This window comes from Culex quinquefasciatus, chromosome 2 (genome assembly GCF_015732765.1).
Source record: "Culex quinquefasciatus strain JHB chromosome 2, VPISU_Cqui_1.0_pri_paternal, whole genome shotgun sequence".
In the NCBI taxonomy this organism is placed as follows: Eukaryota; Metazoa; Arthropoda; class Insecta; order Diptera; family Culicidae; genus Culex; species Culex quinquefasciatus.
In genome coordinates, this window is record NC_051862.1 from 67,618,996 (window position 1) to 67,644,325 (window position 25,330).

The 25,330-nt window shown below is 37.6% G+C and overlaps 1 protein-coding gene across 5 annotated transcripts in view; it reads right to left on the bottom strand.

Moving 5' to 3' along the window:
- Nucleotides 1-25,330, bottom strand: part of LOC6048682 (rab11 family-interacting protein 4B) — a 182,010-nt gene that overhangs the window by 126,576 nt on the left and 30,104 nt on the right. For 2 of the 5 annotated variants that reach the window (XM_038251556.1, XM_038251552.1), the window contains exons 1-2: nt 2,129-2,360; nt 1,738-1,860 (exon numbers count right to left, since the gene is read on the bottom strand). In XM_038251556.1, coding sequence (XP_038107484.1) covers nt 1,738-1,860; nt 2,129-2,297 — 292 coding nt within the window. In that variant the 5' untranslated portion in view covers nt 2,298-2,360. Of the gene's footprint in view, nt 1-1,737; nt 1,861-2,128; nt 2,361-25,330 lie in introns of those variants that run through there. The other 3 variants (XM_038251557.1, XM_038251554.1, XM_038251558.1) reach the window with 3 other exon arrangements.

Sequence of the window (25,330 nt, forward strand, 5' to 3'; positions counted from 1 at the left end):
AGTTCATAGTTTTGTGAGAAATTGACAGAGTTATGTGCGATACAAAAAAGGATCAAGTCTCCCCACTCTCCCCTAGGCATAATGCATTTTAAAACACCTTTTTTCATTCCAATATTGAAACAGTATTTTCTTTTACTTTTTTTTTTGGCTTACTCTCGACTTTGATATGAATCGAGGGATATAAACTTTAAAAAATATTTGCATCAAACTAATTTGCTTTTTAATATTTTTAGCAAATGATTTGCTCTTGAAATTGAAACAGAACTTTTTCAAAGAAAGAAAGGTTTAACAATTATTTTTGCTGATCTTTCGAACAACCAATTTAAGGTGACGTAGTAAATGTTGGGATAATGTGCTTGAAATTTACTTGTTAAATTTTGATTAATTTTTTCATTAGTGGCGGAAAATTTACACTTCATAAATCAAGGAAAAATGCGCGCACAATCGTTTAATTTCGATGCAAAATTTCACTTTCAACCATACTATTGGGTGGCGCCTACAAACTTGTATACAATCTGATTATACACACGGTTAGCGTGTGCGTGTGTGTGTCTGCCTCAAACATCTCAACTACTCTTGTGATTTTGATTGCACAGTGTACCGCGCGCCAGCACCGGCGTAATTGAAGTTCATTTGTTCACTGACCACGAATTATCATCATCGTATGAAAAAAAAATCCCGCGGAAAAGCTCGCGCGCACTTTTGCCAAGCAACGCAACCATTATGCAGATTATACGCTATAAAACGTTTGCTATCATCCTTGATACAAGAGAGGTGGAGTAGGTATATTTGTTTTTTGCTTTTTTCATTTCTTGCATATAGAGTTGAAGTCGGCGAAGAAAAGTGAAAATCAAAACAAAATAATACTCTCTCGACCGTGAAAAGTGCCACCCGGCTACGATTTCAGATTGGCATAGTGGGATCATATTTTGACAATTTTGTACAAAATTAGTACTTCGAGTGATCTGGTTCTAATAAATGTAGATCAATAAATCAATGACAACATAAAAAATGCCGACTTTGTCTACTCGTACAACCCACTATCCACTGTGATTTATTCGATATTGTTGCACCGCACAGTGATACATTCCCTCCCCGCTATCCACTTCTTCGGTTCGTTCCGCTTGGAAAAGCTTTCGCGGCCAAAGTTCAACGAATCGCTCGTACCTACAATGTGTAAGAAAGTTTTCATCGAACTCCAGCCGGAACACTTTGTCTGTGTGTGTCTGTTTCAATCGAAACAGGTCGTAATCGATAAGTCAGCAATTACCGATGAGCTCATCAAGAGCGAAGAATGGAACGACCTGCCAGAACGGCTGGCTTTATCCACATAAATAAACCAAGGACCAAGCGGCGTGTGCTTTGTTCGAAGGTTCTGTCCTCGCAGAACGTTAATACGAGGGAATGGTATTGGCGTATACGATAAGGGAAGTACTATGTGACATGGAAATAAACAGGTACTTCCCTGGTAGAACTAGGTTAAACGGTACAACGATTTGAGGCTAATCTGGGTCAAGTTCGTAGTGGCGTGAATCAATTACTAGAACAACTTAACCCTTTGAGGCCTTATGGGACCCCAAACTTAAAATCGGTTAGGTAAAATCTTTTTAATTTGGATTCTATGTTCTGGATTTCAGAACAATTTGGATGACTCAGAGTATTACCAAAAAGAGTTTTAACACTGCTACAAATGCAGGTCTGAGAGGGTTACAGCATTCTGGCATTTTGGGAACTCACCTGTACTGGGCGGACTGGACGGTACCGGGCTGGTATCCACCGAGTCCGCCGTTATTATAAACGACGGATGCTGCGTTTTGGTACTCTTGGAAGGGGATGGAGCCATCATCCCGTTTGCGGAATCTGAAATTGGAAAAAGAAAACAAATATCTTATCAGCACACTAGAAAAATCTTGCTTGTCGACACATTCCCCTAGCCGATAACGCCGGATAATCCGGTCTAATGACAACCGCGCAATTGTCTATAGCTCACTATCGTCAGAGATAATCTCTCGCCCAGCCTTGTTCCAGCACAGTTCATGCTTATCCAATTAGTCAACGCACAAGTGAGAGTTGGTGGAAAGTTAGCTCGCGTTTTTTCTTCCAACTCCAAGAAAGTCACTCCACTTACCACCCAAGACGGCGGAGACATTACCGCCGCGCCAGCAGTACCGGTTGGTCACGGTTACGAGCGCTCGACAGATGATAATTGCCACCAGTGACACAAATTGGTCAACGACGAGCGTGAAAATCACGACCAAATCACAACATTCGGCAAGGCCGTCCACGTCCAAACACATGAACTTGGTCGTGGTCGGAAGGTCACTTCAGCGAGTAAGGGAAAATTGGCGTGGGAAAACCCCCCAGGTTTTCCACGAGAGTGCAGGTGTTGTGTTGTTTGCTAGAATGCCGGTCAGTTACTGAAAAAGGAAGTGGTCAAACGGTCGAAGATACTATAAGGTTGCTGTGAGCTACATGGGCTGCTCCAACCTCTGCAGTGCACAGCAAAAAATCCGATGGTAAAATCGCATGCAAAAGCATGCACATCACCTTCGTCAAAATAAACACTTAATTTTACACGCTGCATGTACAATTTTTGTAAACACAAAAAAAAAGTTGCAACCGACGGGATTCAAACCCAGCACCTACAGTAAGGACTGGCGCCTTAGTCCGCTCGGCCATCAGACCGATGAAAAATGTAAAGGATAAACGTATATGTGAGCTCCACATTTCGGTCAAGTAGGTTTCCCATACTAATGGGCTACATATTTCAGGGTGTAATATTACACAGAATCTCATAGAATAATGCAAAATTTATTTTACACCCAGGCCTTTTACACGCAGCTAGATTACTACTTTATTTGCTGTGTGCACCTGTGTAGTAATAGGTGTTCCGAAAATAAACGCAATGTACTAATATATGTCGAAACGACTGAAAAGGTGCAAAGGGGAACAAATTGCGAAATAGTGATGGCTGGATTATATGGATTGGAAGTGTCGTCCCTTTGTTGAGTTACAGCGTGCAACGTTTCTGTCTGGTTTGGGATTTTTTGGAACTTTCTCTCATTCGTAAACAAAACATTATGCAAATGAAAAGAAAGCATGTAATGATTAACGAAATTTCGTTCGAAACTATAAATCTTGTTTCCCTGACTCCTATATTTTTACCTCTTTTTAACCATCAATTTTTAATTAAAAGTATGTGTATTTGCTAAATTTACAATTACGCAACACTCAACAACAGAATCGGAGCGTTTGGTACGGTATGTCCACGCATCCTTCATCTCCAGTTGATTCCGTAAAATTTGATCTGTTCACAAAATTTGTCTCTGCGCATAATGCAACGTAGTAGGCCTGGCCGCTTTAATTTTTGCAATACATTTTCTGGGTTCGGGACCATTAGGAAGACAATAAAAACAGAAAATTATGGAAACCTTGGCTCGATTTTTCAGGTAAGAATAAGTAAGTGTGCCAATTTTGAGCCAAATCGGTTAAGGTTCAAGAGTCGCTATTTATCGTTGAAGTTTGTATGGGAAAAATCGAAAAAATGGATGGCAAAAAATTCAAAATTCCACCAAAATCATTGTCAAGTGTGAGATTCTTATGTAAAATTTAATGATGAATAACTTTGTTCAAGGCCGCAAAACGATCCGAGTTAACTATGACGAGTTATTAGCGATTTAAAGAAGACTTTTTTGAAAAGATGAAAAAATATGTTTCTCGTCAACTTTAAAAGTTTATAGCGACTCTTAAATCTTAACCGATTTGGCTTAAAATTGGCACAGTTACTTATTTTTACCGTAAACCGGGGTGACTTTGATAGCCGGAGTTACTCTAATAGGTTTGAGATTTTTTCGCAAAATGCAGAGTACAAATTAAATACATACGAAATGGTATGGAATCATTCTGACTGTGGTAGGAATGTACAAAGTACTTGTAGAAAAAGTTTTCATACAATTTTGAAAAGTGTAAAAAGTTAGCTAACTATAATTAAAAAAATGTTGATGAATGTATTATTTTTATATTCTTAAAGTGTCATTTTTTTTATCGGGAAACGAAATTCCTTTTTTGGATTTTTTGGACAATTTTCATTTAAGGTAACATAATTTAAAAAAAATTCTCTAAATTTAAAGGCATTTTCAGTAGAACAAATTGCAAATATGAATTGATAATTTTAGAAAGAAAACTGGTTTCAACAAATTTCGGACAAAATTCTGACTTTTTAGCAATTTTACCAAAAATTTATATGTATTTTGTTAAAAAGCTTATAAACTTAGTAAACTACATTGATTTTTTTATTTAAAACTATATTAGTAACTTTAGTGGTGGTTCATTTGACGTAAAAATTAAATTTTAGAGCATTAAATCTGATTTTAACAAAAAAAAAACTACGACTATCAAAGTCACCCCTGAATTCTGAATAAGAATTTTCAATGCAACTATTTTTTTAAACACCTTTGATTTTTTTCTCAAAAATGGAGTATGGACCTTGTGTGTAATCTACACAGTACATGTTTTAAAAATAATAATCTTGATGAAAACTTTACCAGTTGGAAAATATTACGGTTTACGGTACCTAAAGAATCGAATTTTTATTGTAACCAGTGGACACTTTTTTTTGGAATAAATCCAGAATACTTTCTTCATACTGCCTGAGCTTGTGTTCGATGCGATTAGATTAGATTGGATAGCTGCTATAATTGTAAGCAGATTTGTATGAACAAATCAATGGTGAAAAATTGACTCTTTGATCGTGCTGCATAGAGAAAGTAGTCACAAAGATTCAGCCAAATAAAAAATGCAAAAATCGTAACTTGTGGTCTTAAGGACCCAGTTAGGAAAGAGTTGGCTCGGTAATTATTTTTTAGCTTATATTCAAAAGTCATTACAGAGGATTTTAAGAACCTTGTGTTAGTGAAGGAGCCCAGTAATTTAATTCATAAAATTTGGTAAGCTCTAAACAAGATGTTCTTCAAAAACTTTATTTCAAAATTAGATAGTAATCAAGTAAAAGGTCAATCAATAGCCCGAACCAGAAATATAATTTGAAAAGCCATATTTTCTTAAAATTTGTAACAAGATGGGTCCGACATTTCTACATTCACTAAGAAGATTTATGTAACAACCACACAGTAAAAAATTGTATAAATTTTGAAGGTGTAATTTTGGAAGGTTGAATATTACCTCTTTTATGATGTAATATTACCTCAATTTAGACTGAAAAATTGACATTACACCAGAGAAGTGGTAAAATTACACATTTTCAGAGGTAAAATTACACATTTTCTCTGACATAATAGATGTAATATTACCATGATTTTTTTTACTGTGCAGCACACGCCCCCGCGGTATCAGATGGCAATCTAACGGAACATCCCGAGCCCGTATAGATCACACGCAGCGTGACGAAGAAAATTCGTGTAGGTCATGGTTTAACTATAGGTATCGGGTGTTAATCCGCGCGAGACAGCTGACTGCAAGATATATGGGATTGCTCCTCATTTTTCCTGCTGCCAGAGATAGCAATCTGTTGCACATTTTTTCTAGATTTTTTTAACGCCATCACGACAGATGGCGCTGCGTCCTTCTTGATAATCTAATTCCGTTCTGCCTGCACGTATGGAGGTTGAAGTTCAACAGCAAATAAGACTCAACATTTGAAGACCTTTCCTGAGGCTGCATCTGTTTCCAACATTTTCTCTCATTCCTTCTTTCACTTGCTCTCCTCTTAAAAAGAAGCATCCTCCACCTTCACCCGTAGCAAGTATCCTTTTGTGCATCCTCTGCGCTGGTGCTAAATGCAGGAACATGTGCTACGAATCGTTCAACATAAAGGGCCTCACAGAACTTGAAGAAGAGAGAGAGGGCACAGCATACGAGATAGATGTCTCAGTGTCAGGTTTACCCGGCACGGCCCGTTTCACTCTCGTACGTATAGAAATTGGAGAAGTTCAGGGCCGGAAGTTTAGTTCGGGTCTCGTGAGCGCACCTTGTGTGAGCTGCTCCGGAAGATCCGATTTCATCAATGCGTGCGCTGGGTCGTCGTTCCGCCGAAGAAACGAGCGAATTGGAACGTTACAGTAAAAGTTGTTTTGCCGGTCGTGGGAACCGCGTACGAACTTCGCGAGGTAGCAGAGTTTCTGCATGCAAAATTGAGTTTAGGCGCTCCGCGGTGAATGTTGGAGCTTCGCTCCTCCGTGTTGCATAATTGTGCCACTAAGCCGTTAGCCGAAGTCAAATTTGTGGCGGTGTGATGATGATGATGAGCGCGGCCTGACTTGAATTGGCGTCTGCTTTATGGGAATTTGCACGTTTCATTAGCCGGTGAAGGCGGCGGTGATTTTTTGTTGGCGTGATGCTTTGTTATACGAGGCCAGGTAGCGGAAAACAACAGAAGGCAACAATTGATGAAAACAGGAGAGCATATCATGTTTAACGCGGTTGTTTGAAGTTTATGATGTGACGTGAAGACAAGGTGTGTATTGGGGATTGTGTGGTTGAAGAACTATTGTCTTTGTGGTTTCATGTAAAAATAGGTTAAAGTTACGCAAAACTAGCGTTAATATATTTATGTTATTGTTACGTATGGAAGATTAGCTATACACAGCAAAAAATCCGATGGTAAAATCGCATGCAAAAGCATGCACATCACCTTCGTCAAAATAAACACTTAATATTACACACTGCATGTACATTTTTTGCAAACACAAAAAAAAGTTGCAACCGACGGGATTCAAACCCAGCACCAACAGTGAGGACTGGCACCTTAGCCCACTCGGCCATCAGACCGATGAAACGCTGAAAGGATAAACGCATATATGAGCTTGACATTTCGTTCAAGTAGGTTTCCCATACTGATGGGCTACATATTTCAGGGTGTAAAATCACATAAAATTGCATAAAATAATGCAATATTTATTTTACACCCAGGCCTTTTACACGCAGCTGGATTACTACTTTTTTAGCTGTGTACATGATTAAGTTATATATGCAGATGATCGAATCTGGACTGAATGGCAGATTTGTATAACATCAGAGGTAAATTTACGACCGAGCCACGTAGCCTAGTGGTAACGCTTTCGCCTCGTAAGCGGTAGATCGGGGTTCAAATCCCAGCTCGGACCAACACAATTGGTGATCTTTTCCCTTCTGGAATCGATTGCTTAGTAAAGGGAAGGTAGTGTATCGTCACAAACTGGACCTTATCACGACACCTTAGGGAGGCGACCTATGGAATGTTAACATTAACCTAAAACATGTTAACATTAGTTGAGTGAAAAACTGCCACTGAATCCGCTTTGTAAATGCCGGCCCCGATACTCTTCACGGGTGTTCCCCTCAAGAACTGGGAAAGATTTACTTTTTTTTTAGAGGTAAATTTAAAAAGTATCAAAACTATGATTCACCGAATATTTTGGAACACTTCATTAACTTACTTCCAAGAACCCTGTCCAACCAAAATATAAACCATCATATCGCACCTACATCCTAATACATCATTACCGACCAGCTCTTCACCCCATATCCCACCACTTGAAACTCATGTCATGCCCCTCCTCTCTGAAGACTCCCATAGGAAGCAAGCTCTTGAGCAGCAGCAGCACAAAAAAAAAGTGAACCACTTCTCCAAATCGCTTTGGCCATGTTTATTTCCGGCATGTGTGAAAAACACGAAAACAAAACGGATCATTACGGAAATTTGGTTTGAAAAGATTTTTTCCCTCGAATTTGCTCGGTCCCTTTTTTCTCTCTGGGATGCTGCGTACGCCCTAATAATAAGTGCTTTGTTTGGCTGGCTCAGTCCATTAACAACAGTTGGCACGAATCTGGTTGGTGGCGTGACGAAAACGAGTCTTTAAAACAGGACGGGATGTGCGTTGAACTCAAAACTGTGGCGACCTGTAAGGACTCTAGCGGATTTGCATCCGGTACTCCACACGCTAATGGGTTTATCTCTGTGTACCAACTACAGATTTCGTAAACCTGTACATCTGGCACCACCCCCCATCGACAGATCGTCGTCTCATTTTCACCGGATGTCGCAAATTACGTGGAAGGGTTCACAATTTCCGGCGATAATGGCTTTCGGTTTTCTCCCAAGCTCGTCTCCCCTTCTCAATTTGGTTTTCCAAGATTGGTGGTCTCTCCACGACAGCACGTGCGGCACGTGGTCGTCGTTTTCGACAGAGAATATGGGACACAATCGAACCGATTCCCTGGGAGCTGCTATGCCAGCCAACTGGAAGAGATGGTTTGTGAGGAGGTCTATTTTACAGTCGTTAAGAAATATGTACAGCTGAAAAGAGTTCTGAGCTGAAATTCTACACCAAATTTGAGTAATGACGATGGCCTCATCGACTTGTTACTGCCACTGCAGTAGCTGTCAGTTTTGAATAATTGTTTAAATGTGCTTTTCGAGCTAAACAATGTTTTCGTGCGAGCGTAATAAGAAGTAAGAAGTTGGCCATAAGAGTATTTTTCAATATTCAAATCAGTCACTGGCAGTCATAAATGCTTTCAGAAATTCATTCACATCTCCACTTGTGAAACAATAAAACCATTCATAAATACCATAAACCAAAAAAACCGAGAAGCTTCAATCATTGAACCTATGCTGAACACACTGAAATCAACAAAAGGTACAACCTCATAAATAAGTGTGAGCTGCCACGGCAGAAACATACGAGAATACATCTCCCGCTAATGGATAGACTAGTGCAACCATCATTCAACAAACTCATAACTTTTTTTCTGGTGATTGCTATAGCTACAACAGTTCACCATGTGCCGACCAGTGTTCGGCACTTATGCTGCATTGTAAAACAATAAAAGCGGCCAATGGAAAGATGAAGATGTGCAAATGTGTGCCATAAACATACCGAGTGTTGAAATTAGTCCAGAATGAATACATAAAATAGATTCGTGAAAAACATTGTAACTGTTTTCAACTGATGAGTTGAAACTACACAAAGCAGCTAATCCTTCATTTCGTCGTTGTCCTGCTATCTTTTCGCACGTGCATTTTGAACCAAATCGATCACCCGTAAAATTGCTGTAATGCGATAACTGGCCAAAGGGATTTCAGGTCATAACGAGTTTGACACACGTACATGCCCGATTACCGCAAACATATGTAATTATGAATCCGGCAACGAAATTGAGCCAAACTTCGGGACCTATGCATTGTCCCAAACTAAGCGTGTTTGTTATTGTTTACATTGCGTGCTCTATTTTTTGTTTATTCAAGGTCAAAACTTAAAACGCATTTTTCACGGAACGTCAAAAAGCGACTTGCGACAAAAAAGCACGACAACGTCGCATTGAGAGGATAATGCCCTCAGACAAAGGGTAAAATCTGAGGGCCTTATCCTACAGTGAACAGACTGAGATAACAGAGTCAAGGAGCAAAGCAAAGTAATCCACTTTAACGACCCCCGGGTCTTTTGTGGTCTCTGTTGCAAGTTTCTGCTCATTTCTAGGCGTCCGAAGGTTATGTGTGGTTGTTGTTGTTGTTAATTCATTTATTTCTGGCAGCTTTAACCTTCTTGGTCATTCGCTGCCCTATGTGTGGTGAGTCACCCAAAACCTCTTTTACGCAAATGGACCGACGTTTTACTTCCCCATCCGATAGAAGGCGTGGTCAGGCAAATCTCGTCTCGAAAAATGCCACCGGGTCCGTCTGGGATTGAACCCAGGCCATACTGGGATTCAGAGGCTACCACGCTAACCACTAAACCACCGGACCCACCGGACAAGGAGGTCGTGTACATTTTTCTCTCAGGATCAATACCAAGACCTGTCCTCTCAGACAAATTCGAGGCCTATTTACTCACAGATTCCTACTGTGGCTGTGGGAGATCAAAGTTGTTAATCGACAAAATTATCGTCGATAATATTATCCTGACTCATTTTTAAAATCTTTCTAAAATCAAGTTGAAAATTTACCATGTTTTGGTTGAATTAAGTTAATTCAACAAAATCATGGTAAATTTTCAATGCTTTCACTAAGAATATTTTTATTTTTATTTAGTAAGTTTCTATGCAAAATATGTACTCAAAATGGTTCACAAAATACCGTTTTTTTTTTTTGAAAATTCTCGAATTTTCAAAATTTGCGATATGGGTATCAAACAAAGCGAAATTTTGTATGCTTTTCCACTTAATTAGAGTTTGTTTTAAATGGTAAAATTTTCACAGATTATTAACAGATTACCGTATTTTTTCGAAAATACACAAATTTTCAAAATATGCAATATGGGTATCAAACAAAGCAAAATTTTGTATGCCTTTTCTCTTTTTTTTTTTTTTTGAAAATATTTACCAAAATTTTTACAAAATACCAAAAACACAAATTTTCAGAATATGCAATACGTTATATATGGTTATCAAACGAAGCGAAATTTAGCAAAATTGTGTATGCATCATACAAAATTTTGCGTCCTTCGATACCTATATTGCAAATTTGAAAAATTTTAGTATTTTCAAAAAAATACGGTATTTTTATAAAATTTTGGATTATACCAAAAATAATCTCTAATAATGTGAAAAAGCATACATAATTTCGCTTCGCTTGAAAACCATATTGCTTATTTTGAAAATTTGAGTATTTCCGAAAAATACGGTAATTAGTAAAAAAAAAATTATTTAACGGTACACATCAACCATAGCTTTTGCACCCAGATTTCTGTTACTGATTTTAGTATCTTCAATATTACGGGAACTATCTATATATTTTTTTATTCATTTCCTAAATTACTGCCTTCGAAGTTATTTACAACAAAGTTTGACTATTTTTACAATCAGATTTTTGGAGGATTGGGTTCGTAATTTTGACAATTTTGGAATAAGAAGACAACAACTTCCTTGTTTGCTGTGCACCCTTAAAAGACTCTAATAAAGTGCAAAAGCATAAAAAAAATCACTTCGTTTGATACTCATATTACCCATATTGCAATTTTAGAAAATTTGAGTACTTTCGAAAAATACGGTATTTTGTGAACAATTTTAAGTATTGTTCTATAAAATTAAGGCCGTTGCAAATATTTTTTGAAGATTATGTCGATCCCCCCCCCCCCCACTCCCCTTCAAAATCGGTCTGAAAAATCAGGGGCATAAACAATTTTTTTTCAAAAAACTTCAAAATTTAAATGGAAAAAGAAGTCTAATGAACTGAAAATAATTTGAAATGCATTTTCCTGCGTTTAAAATCGTATTTTACATATTTGAGATCGATCAACAATATTTTATTTTTTGTGAAATTCCGTTGCACAATACTGCAAAATGTTTATTTTTTCGACAAAAAAATATTTCGCCAATACTTTGACATTTTGAAAACTAAAGATTGCAGTACCTCTGGGCGAGTGTAGAATGCATTTTAAAACACTTTTTTCATTCAAATGTTAAAACCATGCTTGTTATTTCAATTTTTATATATTTTATTTGTTTGTCCCACCCCTCGACAAATTTTTCAGGTTACTGAAGCATGCGGCATGTATCGAACAAGGAAACCAAAACCGTCAAAAACACAAAAACGTCAACTCAGCATCCCAATCTCACCGCACGCATCAGCCCCAAACAATCTCCGTTTTCGGATCACCGTAAACGTCCGCGAGTGTCCACGCGAGCAGCAATTTAGTTAGGATAGAACCAGACAGACAGACAGACTTGACTCGTTTTCCTTGAAGTTGATAGGGCAAGCTTCCAACAGCGAGTACGCTAGTCTACTGCACAAAACGACAAACTCGCCCCGTTTTGGCGAGTTCAACTTGGCCAGTAAACATGGCGCCAGGCAATAGCCGGACCAGTCAGCGGGATGATGGTTTATTTTTATGTGATTTTTGCTGTTTAGTTCGCTTACACGGGGAAAATGAGAGAGGACATGACTTGCGATGATTGCTCGAAAACTGCTTACTAAGTTGGACATTGATGAGATATATTAGGAATTGATGTAGTTCTGGATTAGATTTAAGTGAACTGTCTCAAGTTGAGTACCAAAATTGCCAAATTACCCCTTACGGGTGCAGCAAACCAAATACACACCCCGAGACGCAGCAGCTCGACGAGTTGGCCAATTCGGCATAATCTGCGGCGAAGAAATGGCACACTCCGCGGTGGAAAAGAGAAAGGTTGAAAACCGGTTGAACACGGCGGCGGTCATCGTACACGCGTCGGTAGTTTGCACTCTCATACATTTCACGGATCTTGGCAAGGAAGGTCACAGAGTCGTCGTGACGTGGTGATGGCGGCGACCCAACCTTGCCAAGACGACGCCGGTGCATTGACACGGTGATACTTGGAAAATCGCTCCAATTAGGTTGGTGAAATTTTGTACTTTAGAGTAAATTATGGTTGATGTAGCTTTTCAATGAAAATCTTCAATGTTTATAGACTGTAATAAAGCATCAAACAAATCTGATATCACTTCCAGAACACAAACCGATTACGGAAGACATTTGCCAATCCGGTTGTAAATCATCTCCAAGAGGTTCTCAAAGCCTCACAACAATTCAAACGCCACAAGTGCACTCCAAAAACTGCTCAACTTCTAGAACTTCCCCTTAATTGCTCTCTGATTGCCGTTCAATGTCAATGGCTCCATCAAAATCGCTCCACCGATTTTGTGCGCTCTTTCGTACCATTTTCCCACCACCTCACAGCAGTTCGAGATTTATGACGAGTTCCCCGCGTAATTATTATTCAACCCCTCCCAACAGAGCCACCTTCTTTTTTCCATTCCGTTGCTACTCCAAGAGAAAGACCGGCCACCGGGTAATTTCTCAATGAAAGCAGCAAAGGTCATCGCCGAAGCCTCGCCGGACGCCATTTGCATAGAGTCGTAAATTGGCACCCCCCGAAGCTCTTTTTTTGGGGAGGTACGAGGTAAGGATAACCTTCAACGACGGTGTACATCGCTGCGTTAGATTCGGCACCCAAATTACCAAATCTTGCACTGTTGTGTACAACCCACTCGGTAAGTTCGTGGTACCAACTACAGCGGATCTTCGACCTGGTGTAGCACCACTAAACGAGCTTATTTAACCGGACTTCGTATACACAAAGAGTCAGAGCCTCAATGGCTGGTTTCTCAAAATGGCACGTTCGGTGGTTTCGCACAGTTGGAACTCAATCGCTGGCAAGCCTGTGGAATCCAGGCGGTTCTTCGATTTGCTGGAGCGCACGCAAATGAGCATGAAAATTTATGCACCACATTGCTGGTTGGTGTAACATTACACATTCCTCGGGAATGCAGACAGGATTTGTGCGAGCCCCGTTGGATATTGCAATGCTGCGCGGGATTCGAGAGGATTGGTAGTTCACATTCCGTGTTTGTTGCTTGGAGCTTGTTGAACAAGCTTCTCCCCCGCTCGGAAAGTTTATCGACTTTGTTAGGGGTTGATTCCAGAATAAGACCAAGCACTAGCAGATCGAATTGTTTTGCGTCATAGCTGGGAGGAAGTCATGTAAAGCTTGCCTATTACGAGAACTTTTCTTAGTTCTTCCATATGGTACACTTTAATTACAGTTTTAATTAGCTGTACCGGTGGCTTTGTCTGGCAGATTATGTTCTGCTTCTTCTCTAGCGGTATAAGTCGGATTGTTTATGAACATGATCGATAAGTGATGTATTGAAAATTAGTAGAAAGACCGACATGAGCTATGCTTTGATGTAATGCGAAGTAGGGTAGATGTACCTATTTAATTTATAATATTTTTTTTGAATTGTATCATTCCAAAAGATCTTGAACAAATTTCTGGATGGATAGGCTTAGTGATTTTTCACGCTCAAAAATTGCAAATTTCACGGGGACCTTAATTACAAAACACCAAATTTCACGGAAATTTCGCGGAACGTGAAAATATTAAAATAACTATCAAAATTTTATCTTAAACTTATAAAAACTACTTTTTATGCTTTATTATATAATGTTTTAAATAAACTTAAAAATCTTAACTTTATTTGAACGTGACACTAAAAAAACTTTGAGTAATTTAAAAAAAAAATCCACTTGGTTTATGAATGGGCTCTATATTTATTTTTAAACCAAAAAGAAGGGCATACGTATTGTCATTTATTGAGCTGCTTTTTTAATGTTCGACTAATATAGCTAAACAGTTTTCGTCGCTACTATTTTATCCTTTACATTGTATTGAATTTCAAATCAAAGCCAAATTCAACAAAACAATCTAAAAATTGAAACAACTTTTTGCCCAGTTGAAAATATGTTTAGAGTTTTTATCTCTCTTTTCAAAAACTAAATTTATAATCAAAAGGCAAAAATAATTTAATCTGTAACGAAATCTTCAAAATTTTATTCAAAATCCGAACAGAAAACTAACATTTCTTTTAAATTTGCACGGGAGCCATTCACCCTTTTGATTTTTTTTTAAATTATATTTTTCAAATATCTAATTAAATAATGATGAAATTGTTATTACTTCTAATGAAAATATTTCTAAATAAAGATTGTTTCGTAAGTAAAGTTGATAATATATTATTTAGAGTATCATGTAAATAGCAATCTATTTTCTCAATATTTTTCTTTACTCTGATGAAATACAATTTTTCAATCTATTTTTTTTTTACTCCGGTTTACATTGAACGAAGGTAAAGGGAAAGACGACTTTTTTCACTAAATGTTACTTTTACAAAAATTTTAGCTTTTAATTAATTTAAAAAAAAATCAATAAAATTAAAAAAAATCTGTGCGATCTTTAAAAAACAATATCACAATATACGGGTAATTCTCCGCCAACTCACACAGCAGTTGCCCCGACCCATCTTCGATTTACGTGAAACTTTGTCCTAAGGGGTAACTTTTGTCCCTGATCATGAATCCGAGGTCCGTTTTTTGATATCTCGTGACGGAGGGTCGGTACGACCCCTTCCATTTTTGAACATGCGAAAAAAGAGATGTTTTTCAATAATTTGCAGCCTGAAACGGTGATGAGATAGAAATTTGGTGTCAAAGGGGCTTTTATGTAAAATTAGACGCCCGATTTGATGGCGTACTAAGAATTCCGAAAAAAGTATTTTTCATCGAAAAAAACACTAATAAAGTTTTAAAAAATCTCCCATTTTCCGTTACTCGACTGTTAATTTTTTTTTGAACGTGTCATTTTATGGGAAATTTAATGTACTTTTCGAATCTACATTGACCCAGAAGGGTCATTTTTTCATTTAGAACAAAAAATTTCATTTTAAAATTTCGTGTTTTTTCTAACTTTGCAGGGTTATTTTTTAGAGTGTAACAATGTTCTACAAAGTTGTAGAGCAGACAATTACAAAAAAAATGATATATAGACATAAGGGGTTTGCTTATAAACATCACGAGTTATCGCGATTTTACGAAAAAAAGTTTTGAAAAAGTTGGTTGTCGTTGATCATGGCCGTTCACGGTCACCCGCGACAGACACGGACGACGAAACAAAGAGAAACGCAAAAAGTAACTTTTTCAAAACTTTTTTTTCGTAAAATCGCGATAACTCGTGATGTTTATAAGCAAACCCCTTATGTCTATATATCAAAATTTTTGTAATTGTCTGCTCTACAACTTTGTAAAACATTGTTACACTTTAAAAAATAACCCTGCAAAGTTAGATAAACACGAAATTTTAAAATGAAAAATTTTGTTCTAAATGAAAAAATGACCCTTTTGGGTCAATGTAGATTCGAAAAGTACATTAAATTTCCCATAAAATGACATGTTCCAAAAATTTTTACAGTCGAGTAACGGAAAATGGGAGAATTTTTAGAACGTTTTTAGTGTTTTTTTCGATGAAAAATACGTTTTTTCGGAATTCTGAGTACGCCATCAAATCGGGCGTCTAATTTTACATAAAAGTCCCTTTGACACCAATTTTCTATCTCATCACCGTTTCAGGCTGCAAATTATTGAAAAACACCTCTTTTTTCGCATGTTCAAAAATGGAAGGAGTCGTACCGCCCCTCCGTCACGAGATATCAAAAAACGGACCTCGGATTCGTGAACAGGGACAAAAGTTACCCCTTAGGACAAAGTTTCACGCAAATCGAAGAGGGGTCGGGGCAACTTTTCCCGAATTCGTGTGAGTTGGTAGAGAATTACCCATACTTGTTTAATCAAATTTAACAAGTTTCGGTTGAAAAAAAGAGAGTTTAAAAAAAAATGCGTGAATATTTTTTTCTTTGACTGATTTTTGCTAACCTCGTTTAAGTTTTCGCAGCATTCACTTCTTAGTCAAAAAATCAAATCAAATTATTCGCTCTACAGCATTGCCTTGGCGTTCTCGATTGCGAGATTCCTACTCGAAACTAGGTGTTCGAAGGCTTGATTGTTGAGGCAATTGCAAACCTCTTTTTACACCGTAGCTTCCATCCACCCCGGGATTCGAACTGACGACCTTTGGATTGTTAGTCCAACTGCCTACCAGCGACTCCACCGAGACAGGACCCAGGGAGACGACTCCTACACCTGGACTGAGCTAACGACCTAACCTTTTTTTAGGTTAGTCCGGGGCCAACATTCACTTCCCGTCCGACGGAAGGCGTGATCAGACAAATCTCGTCTCGAAAAATGCCACCGGGACCGTCTGGGATCGAACCCAGGCCGACTGGGTGAGAGGCAATCACGCTTACCCCTACACCACGGTCCCGGCTACCACTTCTTAGTAAATGTTCTATTAATTTCATGTTTATGTAGGTTTTGCTAACAATTTTTCAAATGGTTCATATCACACTTTTCAATTGAAAACTAATAAAATTTACTTAAAAGGTCTTTTATGAATAAAATATTGTTTATGTTATTATTTTAAAGAATTGATTTCAGAAAATTGATAAATTTCACGGGATTTCAAGGAAATCTTCAAATTTCACGAATTTCACGCTGTCCGCGAAATCGTAAAAATTCACTAACCCTAGATATTACTTATAGGTAGGAATTGAGAACATGATCATTCCCCCTGTTACTTTTTCTCATCCCTTCTTCATCGCTTCCAATCCATTTGATGGCAAATAAATTATCCAGTAAATGAAGTGAGCGATCTAGCGAACGGCATCATCTGCGCGGTAAAGTGCATCGCCATTTGATGAAGATGCAGCGAGAAATGAGCTGATGATAATTAGCCGGGCAAGTGATGAACCGTGGACATTATAAATGGTCCAAGAACCAGGCAGGCTGCTATGTGTACGATGGTGGGGCAATTAAATTCTAATTTAGTTTGCACTCCACGGTTAATGTCAATACGGGGGACGATACGGACTGGCTGGAGTTGATGATGAACTGCTTTTGAAAAGTGACACTTGCTTGGGGCGGACACATCTGGTTCAAAATGTTGGATATCAAATTTCAGGGCGTAATTGATAAGCAAAGAACGTTATATTTTTATCGCTCTCAAAAATAAAACAAAGAACTCTTCTAAAGAGAAATGAACCAGGTTTCAAGAACCACTCATCTGTACAGCTTTCCTCTCGACTGACGTCGATGGTGTGAGGAAATGCACGTGAGCTTGGCATATAGAACGTACTGCACGTGCTGCACACCTGGTGGCGTGGTAGAGATACTTCTTCGTACACCTTAGCAGTCACTTAGCGCAGCGCGAGAGAGCCTATATACAATGCAGCTACGAGCTAACTTGGTGGTGAAATATGGCAACAGAAACCAAGTCTAGCCTGTCGAACCAGAACTAACAGCTTTTGCTGTTAATTCTACCATGGAAAGCGTCTCTACAGTATAGTGGTACTAAAGTACCGTTTATCGATTCCCTACGCCCATCATCGTGTTGCCAACTAGAAGTCGAGAAGTCGTTGAAGCGCAATCATGACACTTGGATAGAGAGAGAGAAAAAACCGTCGAGTCGAGTTCAGTCACCTTTTACGACGGTAGTGCCTTCTTTAACAGTGTTGAAATGCACTTCGATTGGGTACATTTGCGAATCGCCAAAAATTTAAAATAAACGAATCGAAATGGATTTCTTTTTTTTTTTTGTTGCTTCCGAAAATAAACCAATCTTGAATGGAAATCCCCCTCCCTGGTGGGAAGAAGCATTTTGCAGTAAATAAACAGTCTGTTTGTTGTTCCACCGGACTAAAAATACTCACTCCGAGTCGTACAACAAGATTTAGCCTCACATCAGTTGTGATTCAATGCAAGCTGAACGCGTAAGCAGTAAGCTCTTCGTAAACTAACTCTAATTTGCCATTGTTTTGAATACAGTTTTTAATGTTTCGGGAAAATATGAATTAGAATTGATTGAACTTACTCTGAAAACTCAAAGCATTAGGCAAAATGAAAAAAAGGAAAAAAAACATTGTCCTATAAATATATACCTCATTGAAATCCCAAATTAAGTCTTTTGAAAATGAAGATTCAAATATTAAAAATAACAAAAACCAATGCTAAATCCATGTGAAGGCTGTTCATTGAATTTAAATTATATTTTCCTGTAGAAACTACGCATAACAGGGTTGCCAGATAATCAATTTTAAGTACATTAAAATCAAATTTTGAGACATTTTTTCATTTGAGCCATAGGGTAATTCTACGCCAACTCACACAGCAGTTGCCCCGACCCCTCTTCGATTTACGTGAAACTTTGTCCTAAGGGGTAACTTTTGTCCCTGATCACGAAGCCCAGGTCCGTTTCTCGTGACGGAGGGGCGGTACGACCCCTTTCATTTTCGAACATGCAAAAAAAGGTGTTTTCAATAATTTGCAGTCTGAAACACTGATGAGATGGAAATTTGGTGTCAAAAGGACTTTTATGTAAAATTGGAAGCCCAATTTGATGGCGTACTCGATATTTCGAAAAGCGTATTTTTCATCAAAAAAAACACTAAAAAAGTTTTAAAAAATCAGCCATTTTTTGTTACTTAACTGTTAAAATTTTTGGAACATGCCATTTTATGGGAAAATTAATGTACTTTTCGAATCTACATTAGAACAGCAGAAGGGTCATTTTTTCATTTGGAACAAAAAATATTATTTTAAAATTTCGTGTTTTTTTCTAACTTTGCAGGCATATTCTTTAGAGTGTAAGAATGTTCTACCAACTTTTAGAACAAATAATTACAAAAATTTTGATATATAAATATAAGGGGATTGCTTATAAACAACACGAGTTATAGCGATTTTACGAAAAAAAGTTTTGAAAAAGTTGGAGAATTACCCACATGTTTTAATGTTGTGGGGAAACATGAATTAGAATTAATTGAACTTAATCCAAAAACTCTGTTAGATACACAGAAACAAAAGAGGAAATGACTATTTTTAATTCAACACCACTTTTAAAACCATTTTTTTTTTTTTGACTTTTAAAAATTATGATCTGAATATAAAAAAAAAACAATTTCTTCATAATAAAAAACAACAGGTACTTAATCCATCTGAAGGTTGTTGAGACCATTCCCAAATTCAATTTATATTTTCATTTAAAACTTTCGCATAACATAGTTGCTGGATAATTAATTTGTATGACTCAAAGTAACTAAAGTAACAAAGTAATTTAAATTTGTTTTCAGAGCTCACCAATCAATTTTCCTCGATTTTGGTTTCGAAATTACATAAAAACTAAAACAATAATTCGATTTGTTTTTGTTTACGTTTGTTTGCTTTTTGACCCTCAACTGCAATTTTTTCGTTTTATTTTTTTTATTTTTCCCTTGTTTAGGAGGTTATTTTGAGCAACTTTTGTTCTACGAAAAATTTAACTTCTCTTGTTTTATGTTTTTCTTGATTTTTGTTTAGTATTTTAATTTGCATTTATCTTGTTTAGTTTATGTTTGTGTTTTGGTAATATTTGGCCTATTCTACCACCTTCTATCGTGACATTTTGCCTATCTCATTTATTCATGTTTTTACAGTTACTTTTTCAATGTTTTGCTTGTTTTTCACATTACCATTTAAATGTTAGTAAAAAACAAAGCCAAAGTTGACCCCAAAAAATATACATTTTTAAAAAGTAAAACTCATTTGAAAGACCTTCAAGTTCAGCAAAATCGTTGCATCAAAGCAATTTTTAAGCTTCCATACCTTCAACCAACACGTGATCTATACACAATGTCCCATGGCCTTTTTGAGCAAAGGATTGCAATCCTAATGTACAAGTGTCTCAACAATAGGAATATGCACCATAATTGGGAATTCGCTACTGCGGTTCACCAGCATTTCACAAGACAAGCACATCATCTTAGACGATCAGGTTTTAGAACAGAAATTGGAAGAAGAAGATTTATAATTAATGGCCCGTTTGTTTTCAACAATTTACCAGAAGATTTAAAAAGAATAGAGACATTAGCTGAATTCAAAAGAAAAATTATCATTCTAATTCATAGTTGCATAAACAATTATTTGCAACGTTAGTAAGCGTTTCGAAAAAAAAAGTGTTACCAGTTTATAAGTAGCTTTTAGTTTTTAATTACGTCTTTACATCCCTTTAAAAGAATTATATTCATTAGGGAAGTCAGACATTACTGTTAACTTGAATGAATTTAATAAACATTAACATTGGCAAAGTCACATAAAACAAGTCAAACTTCCAACCTTATTTTTTTTATTTTTTTTTAAGTTTCTTCTTTCCAATGATTTTTGAAGATCAAAAAATGAAGAATGAGCCCGTCTGAAGGCGGGGTTAGGTTGTAGAGGGTTAAGTTGGCTAAGGCCTAGTTATCGAGCCGTTACCGAACAAGTACTGTAACGAAACTATTGGCACTACGCCCCCCGGGGCATGGCCTTCCTCTAACGTGGGATTTCTGCTCCAACGCCTCTGACGAGACAGGAGAAACCGGGACCGACGTTTTACTTCACCATCCGATAGAAGCTCAGTGGATAAGGCGGGAATCGAACCCGCGTCTCATAGCATCATCGGGATCGGCAGCCGAAGCCGCTACCCCTGCGCCACGAGACCCACACAACAAGTACTGTACGTAGTTATATAAAAGATTGTCAAGAAATATCTGTGTTTGAAAATGCGTAAATTTTACAAAGTCTTGAAGTTATACGACAGTGTTGCCAGATTGTCTAACTCTGTAACTTCAAACATCAACTATGACTTATGAAGTTTATTTCTCATCGAAAAGTTTTACAAAGTTTATTCAGCATCCTTCCTTGAAATCCACATCGACATCGACATCGACATGCAGCCAAAAAAAACAGTTAATTGCTCATAACTTTAGACATGATTTCCAGGTCTAGGACAATTAATAATGATGTAATAATTTTCTGCAGTAATTATCAGTGAGTAAGGCACAGTTATATGTTTTACTACTAATCTTTCCAATAACTTGAAATTAAAAGAAAGGAGAAAATGTACTTACTGTTTACAACAAGAATACTTTATGATAGAAATTCTAAACGTTTTTGTTGTTAGTCTTTTAAAGTGTTTTTATTCCAGTTTTTCATCTGGATCCCTTACCTGCAAAGAGAAGAAATGAAAATAAAAGTTAAAAAATTATTTTAATTGTCAATTTTCGGGAACGTATGTATGATGAAGGACCAAATCCATATCCATCGAAACATACAGGACTTCCCCCTTTTTCCCATTTTCTCAAATGGAAGCGACACATAGGAGTAGAATCAATTTCCAAATTCAGAACTAGTCCAAACATCAACCATAAATTTCAATTTCAGTTTCCCCTGAACTCATTCTGCAATAAACCCCTCTCTAAAATTGTCACCCCGATTGTCACGTTTAATTTCCCACCTAAAACTGCCACTTTTTCCCAAGTTCACCTGCGCTGATGGCGCTCACCTTCATTAGCGCGACACCCTCCCAAAATTTTCATTATCGTCTAGCAAACATCCGAAATTTGCATGTCAGCCACACCAAAATCACAGTCACGCCATCCTTGGAAACTTCACCAAAAGGGGAGGACGACGACAATTGGCGTTTGCATTCTCGCGGTGACCAGGGAAAAGGGTCATTACACCTTCAACGATTTGTTGGTAGCCCCCGACCTACAGCCACTCGACTTGGGTTATGGCGTGCCACCCTTTTGCATACATTTAGGAGGGGGGTATTCCCAGTCGTCGACGACGACGCCGCCAGACGGTTTGGTGGAAAATTGTTTGTAGAGAAATTAAGGTATCGATTTTCAGTCCTGTGCGGGGAGGACGCGACTCGGATATGCACCACATCAGGCATCGATTTTCCGCGAAGGAAGCTTCCGTGCCAGTTTTGAAAACATTGAAAACAAGGAGGAGCTTCTCATGGTGTCGACTTGAATCTAATAAAAAAAAAACTCTTTGTTCTCAAGAAATTAATCGTATTATAATTTTTTTTACCAAAATTTCAAGTTAATTTTATTTGGAAGTAACAATGTGAACTTAAAAATTATCCCAAAAATATTTAGAGAAGAAAATAATATCAAATTGTATACCTACTGTAACAAAAAAGAAATCAAAGCAGGGAAAATTTTACTACAAAACTATCTGAGGACAACTTAGCAGTCATTCCGGGTAAGCTCAGAAACTGCACGATGCCAGTGGCATCGCTTGGATGGCTTTGGCTGCTGCAGTGAAAAGTGTATCCGTAATGAATATTTCATTTTGTACCTCCCCGGGCAGGCACTCGCCGGAACCGGCCAAACACAAACCCCGCAGAAGATACGACCAGCCGGCGAGATTTATAAACTTAAAACGCTGCATCCTGCTTCCTTCCTTTCGCTCGCTGGATGGTTTGCAGAAACCGGCTTGCAATTTTATAGTTTTCTTCGCTGCTCAACGTTCGGAAAAAGTAGCAGCCCACATGTGGAAATCGCCTTTTGGGGGTAGTGCAAAAATACACGCTCCAATAACAAGTGATAATAAAATGCAAAGTGTACGCGATGCTGAATTAATGGATCTAAGCAGGCAGTTATGATGAAAGTGATCACTGCTAAGTAGTCTGCTTGATGGCATTTGAAATTATACCCTGCAAGATATCGTACACCTCGTTAACTTTTTTTTTTTTTTTTCATTTCAAACTCCTTTTTTCTGAATACCTTTGAATTTCTTAGAGAATACAAATATTTTCAGTATTTTTGCGTTAACCAAAACAAGTGAATCGTCCCGTGCAACAATGCACAATACCCTCTGTTTATTTTCGTTCGCCCATAGGGTTCACCTCATTCAATTCCGCGAGGTCAACACTGAGCATGAACTTTCACCACGAGTTTAGTTCAAACGTCGCCGAGTCGGCGGATCATGACAGTGCACTGCCGCGGCGTTGCAAAGGGCGGAACAATACCTCATTATTCTTAGGCTGAATTGCACCGAATGGTGTCACCGTGGCAGTTTAAATTAGGCAAGACTGAGAGCAGCAAAAAAACCTCTTTCTAAGCTGCACCCATGAAACCTATTAAGACCACGCGAAAACAACAACAGCAAAAAAACAGGTTGCATTCGTTGAGGTCGCCACCGGTAGCTTGCTCTTAAACTATGCCAATAAAAAAGCAAGCAGCAGCACTGTTTAGCAGTCACATCTTCCCTTCATTTTATTTGGGCGCACGCTCCTTTCAACACAAGTTCCAAGCAGACAACAACGAAAAAAAGATAGTTGTGAAAAACGTCGCTCAGCGTTACAGCGTGTCTCCCCCCGGGGGGGTTTCCCACCCGGTTTTCCCGGTCCAACATTTCCCGACGAGCAGAAGCCGCCGTCGTTTGGTCTACGACCGCCGCAAGTTATGGTATGGCGCTCTGTGTCTGTAGTTGAATAGTCGTTTGCATGCCAACCGGCAATCAACACACTTTTCAAGTGGAGAACTGAATTTCAAGTGCTCAAGTTACCGCGGGCCAAATAAATGCATTCGACAAACGGTTCTGCTGTCCCCGGGGAGGGGACAACAGATACATGGTGTCAAATAATGGAGTAATAAAATTTAAAGGTTGAATACTGTGACTTTTTGATACATGTGCTGAAAACTTGAACTTTTTTGCACTTTTTTGGTTATGATAAATAGACCTTTTCGTCACTATTAAGTGACAGGAAAAGTTAGGATTTCAAAACAGAATTACAGGAATATAATTCCGATATACTCATGTTTTGATTTTGGCTGAGATTTTTAAAAAAGTGTGATTTTTAAAAAGTGGATGGCCCCGAACCTGTATTAGAACACTAAGTAGAACTTTGTTGGCGTTTGGTGCCCCGTAGGACTTAACAATGTCAATTATTTTTACAGGATGATGTATTAGGAAGATTCCTTGAAGTTTTGTATTATTTCCAACATTGTTCTGTCAAAAGGTTTTTGACCAAATATCCATATAGGGCCGAGGTACCCCAACGTAATCCGGAATATCTCCGGTAAAATGGACCATATTTGTCCCCCATCTGACAGTTCAAAATATAGACAAATCTGGATCTTTTGCAACCGGAAGCATCCAATGGTCAAGGGTCAATTCTACCAAAAGTTAAGAAAAAAAGTAGGGGTCAAATGACTTTTACCGAATTTACCGAATCTGCATTTGCTGACTGAAAAATACAAACGTACACACTTTTACCGATTCCGGTAGTTGAAAAATCGGTAAAGTTTTATTCGGTAAACCATCTGTCAAAATGAACAAAATTTTACCAAATTTAATGATGAACAATATAGAGGTGGGCAAAACCGTTCTTTTTTGGGCTGCTCATTTTCGTTCGCTAATTAAAAAGAGCCGCTCTTTTGAACGGCTCTTTCGCTTTTTTTTTCAAAATTTGGATGAAAAGGTTTTTTTTAAGAATCGTGTGATTTTATAAGTTATTTCACATTGGACTTTTAATAATTATTTGATTCAAAAAATTTAAAACTGAAAACGAGAAGATGTCTTGGCGGTCTCTATTTCTACTGGAACCTAAACATTCGAGTAATTGACTGGCATCCAAACCTAAATCTAGGATGCTGAAAAAATGCTATTAATTTTAAAATTGCTTTTATTTCTGCAAAAATTGAACTTATGCTGATATTTTATTTGGAGAAAATATTCAGTGAACTCTTTTCAACATTCTGATTTAATCGATAAAAACTATAAACGCTAAAGTTCAATCGGACAAAAGGATTAATTATTTCCAAAATGTCTTAAGGCTGGTACAAATATTTTTAAAAGTTTTTGTCACCCCCCCCTTCAAAATTGGCCCGAAAAATCAGGGGGCAAAAAAAATATTTTTGCAATAAACTTCAAAATTTCAATGAAAATTCAAGTGCAACCAGCTGAAATCAAATTAAAATACATTCTCCTGCTTTTAAAATCATTTTTAGCATGTTTGGATTTATTCAAAAATCTTAATATTTTTTGAAAATTTTCGATGCAAAATCTTTTTTTTCGATACAATTTTTGTTTTTGTCAGATCTTAGATTTTTTGAAAACTAATGACTGCAAAACAACTGAACTAGTGTAAAATACATTTT